Below are 2106 nucleotides of genomic sequence, written 5' to 3'. Positions count from 1 at the left end.
TAAAGATTTACACCCTCGGAAACCCTGTACAGGATCGCTATGGGTCGGAATCGACTCGACGGCACTTAACAACAACAACAACATATATATATTCACTGCTTTTGCTTCTTCTGAAAACCCACCCTAAGGCAGAGTGTTGTTATTGTTTTTAAGTGCTGTCAGTCTGTTCCAACTCAACAATATTGAACAATATTGTATACAGTTTCCAAGGAATGGCTGGTGAGCTTGAATCTCCAACCCTGAAGTTCAAATCAACCTTGTAGTCTAGCGCATTAACCTGCAGTGCCACTCCAGGACTCCTATGCTGAATTATTTCCATCATTTACACATATGGTTGGGATTCAAAATAGAAAGCTACTCACTATTTCTCACTGGTTTTCTGAAGAATGCCTTTGGAGTCACAATACAATTATTATCCAGACTTAGATATTTGTTGTTGTTGTTAAGTGTTGTCTAGTTGGTTCTGATTCATAGTGACACTGCATAGGGTTTCCGAGGAGCAGCTAGTGCATTTGGACCACTGACCTTGCAGTTCAAACCGACTTTTTGGTCCAGTGCATTATTTACTGCCGCAAAAACATTTATTTTTTTTTCATAGCTTAAAACAATGTATGTGAAAAAATACTAGGTGGTTTTAAACTGCTGAGAATTTAAGACAGTAAAATGGAGTACAAAACTGAGAAAATGTCTGATTGATATGATTAGCATGGGAACCTGAAAAAGCAGGAAGAAAATTCAATGCTTCCTATCTTTAGCAGAATATACTCTAGAACAACAATGGGGGGAAAGTCTGGGGAATATATTCTGGTTCTTCTGTTCCAATTTTCAATAATAAGAAAAACTGACAAATTGTCTTTTAAATAAAGGAATCTACTACAAAGGTAAAAACAGTCTAAGATAAATCATATGCTATTCTAAATTAAATCAATTTTATAAGGTATATTTCTTACTACCACTTTTTATAAAAGTGTAGTAGATCAGAAAAGCAATTTTTAAAAGCAGAGCAAAAGTTACCATAGTAACTGTGTAAATTTTTTGAAACCTAATTGACAGTCTAAAATTTATCAGATGTAATTTGGTAGGTACTCTTCTTCAGAAAATTTTTATATCTTCTTTTATAATATTGTTGGTGTTGTGAAGTGCCATCGAGTCAATTCCGCCCCATAGCGACTCTGTATAGGGTTTCCGAGGAGTGACTTTTGAGCTTGAACTGCCGACCTTGCAGTTCAAATGGCTTTGCAGTCTGGCGCATCAAACCACAGCACCACACCAGGACTCCTTTATAATATTATTATACACATATTATTATATTATTATTATATACTTGTCTTATATTTCATCAGATATTTTTCTTTACTTGAAATGAGTTTCTTGAAATAATTGTTATTTTCATGCATCAATCTCATTTCATAAAATGTTATTTTATATTTAAAGTCTAAAGTCAACCTGCAAATATTACTAAGAATTTACCTAAATCATGGCAGAAAAAATAATGCTTTTTTTTAAAAAAATAATGCCTAAATTTTAACTATCTTTATAAAAAATGCATTTTACTTTGAAACTCTTTGTCTTTTCACTTTGTCTTTTGTATTTTGCAATGCAAAAATAACTACCATATAAATGACAGAGATACTACTGCATGTGAAACATTACCAAAAAAATCACAGGAAAGTATATGACAACATAAATATATCTTACTCTTTGTAGTCCTTCATACCAATCATCTTGATCAAACCAATGTGAAATGTAAGTTATCCAAGCCATAGACTGTTTCTACTTAAATCAAGGCAATTGGAAACTCAGCATCAGAATAGTCAGCACCTAAAGTAACAACAATGTGGTTCAACTAAACAAGTTTTGTGAATAATGTATATAAGAAGCTGGAACTATACAAACTTTATAACTGAAACAGTTGATTAACTTTCAAGCAACCCAAACCACTGCCATAAATCTGATTCCAACTCATAACCTTGAGTTGGAATCCGAGTAAATTTGCCTCATAAGATTACCATGGCTAAAATCTTTATGGAGTTCTGGTGTGGAACTGTACGATAAGCAATGGACCACAAAGTCAGCAGTTCAGACTCGCCTGTTGCTTCTCGAAAA

The 2106-nt window shown here is 33.6% G+C and overlaps 1 protein-coding gene across 1 annotated transcript in view; it reads right to left on the bottom strand.

Moving 5' to 3' along the window:
- The window catches only part of WDR17 (WD repeat domain 17), a 117671-nt gene extending 115907 nt beyond the window's left edge, over positions 1-1764 (bottom strand). The window contains exon 1 of the mRNA XM_006834410.1: positions 1699-1764. Within this exon, the coding sequence (XP_006834473.1) occupies positions 1699-1764 (66 nt within the window). The remainder of the gene's footprint in view (positions 1-1698) is intronic.
- Positions 1765-2106: the final 342 nt, after the last annotated feature.

Source organism: Chrysochloris asiatica, unplaced genomic scaffold (genome assembly GCF_000296735.1).
Source record: "Chrysochloris asiatica unplaced genomic scaffold, ChrAsi1.0 scaffold00011, whole genome shotgun sequence".
In the NCBI taxonomy this organism is placed as follows: domain Eukaryota; kingdom Metazoa; phylum Chordata; class Mammalia; order Afrosoricida; family Chrysochloridae; genus Chrysochloris; species Chrysochloris asiatica.
The sequence above is the reverse complement of the archived record's forward strand: the minus strand, read 5'-3'. Positions and strand labels throughout refer to the sequence as shown.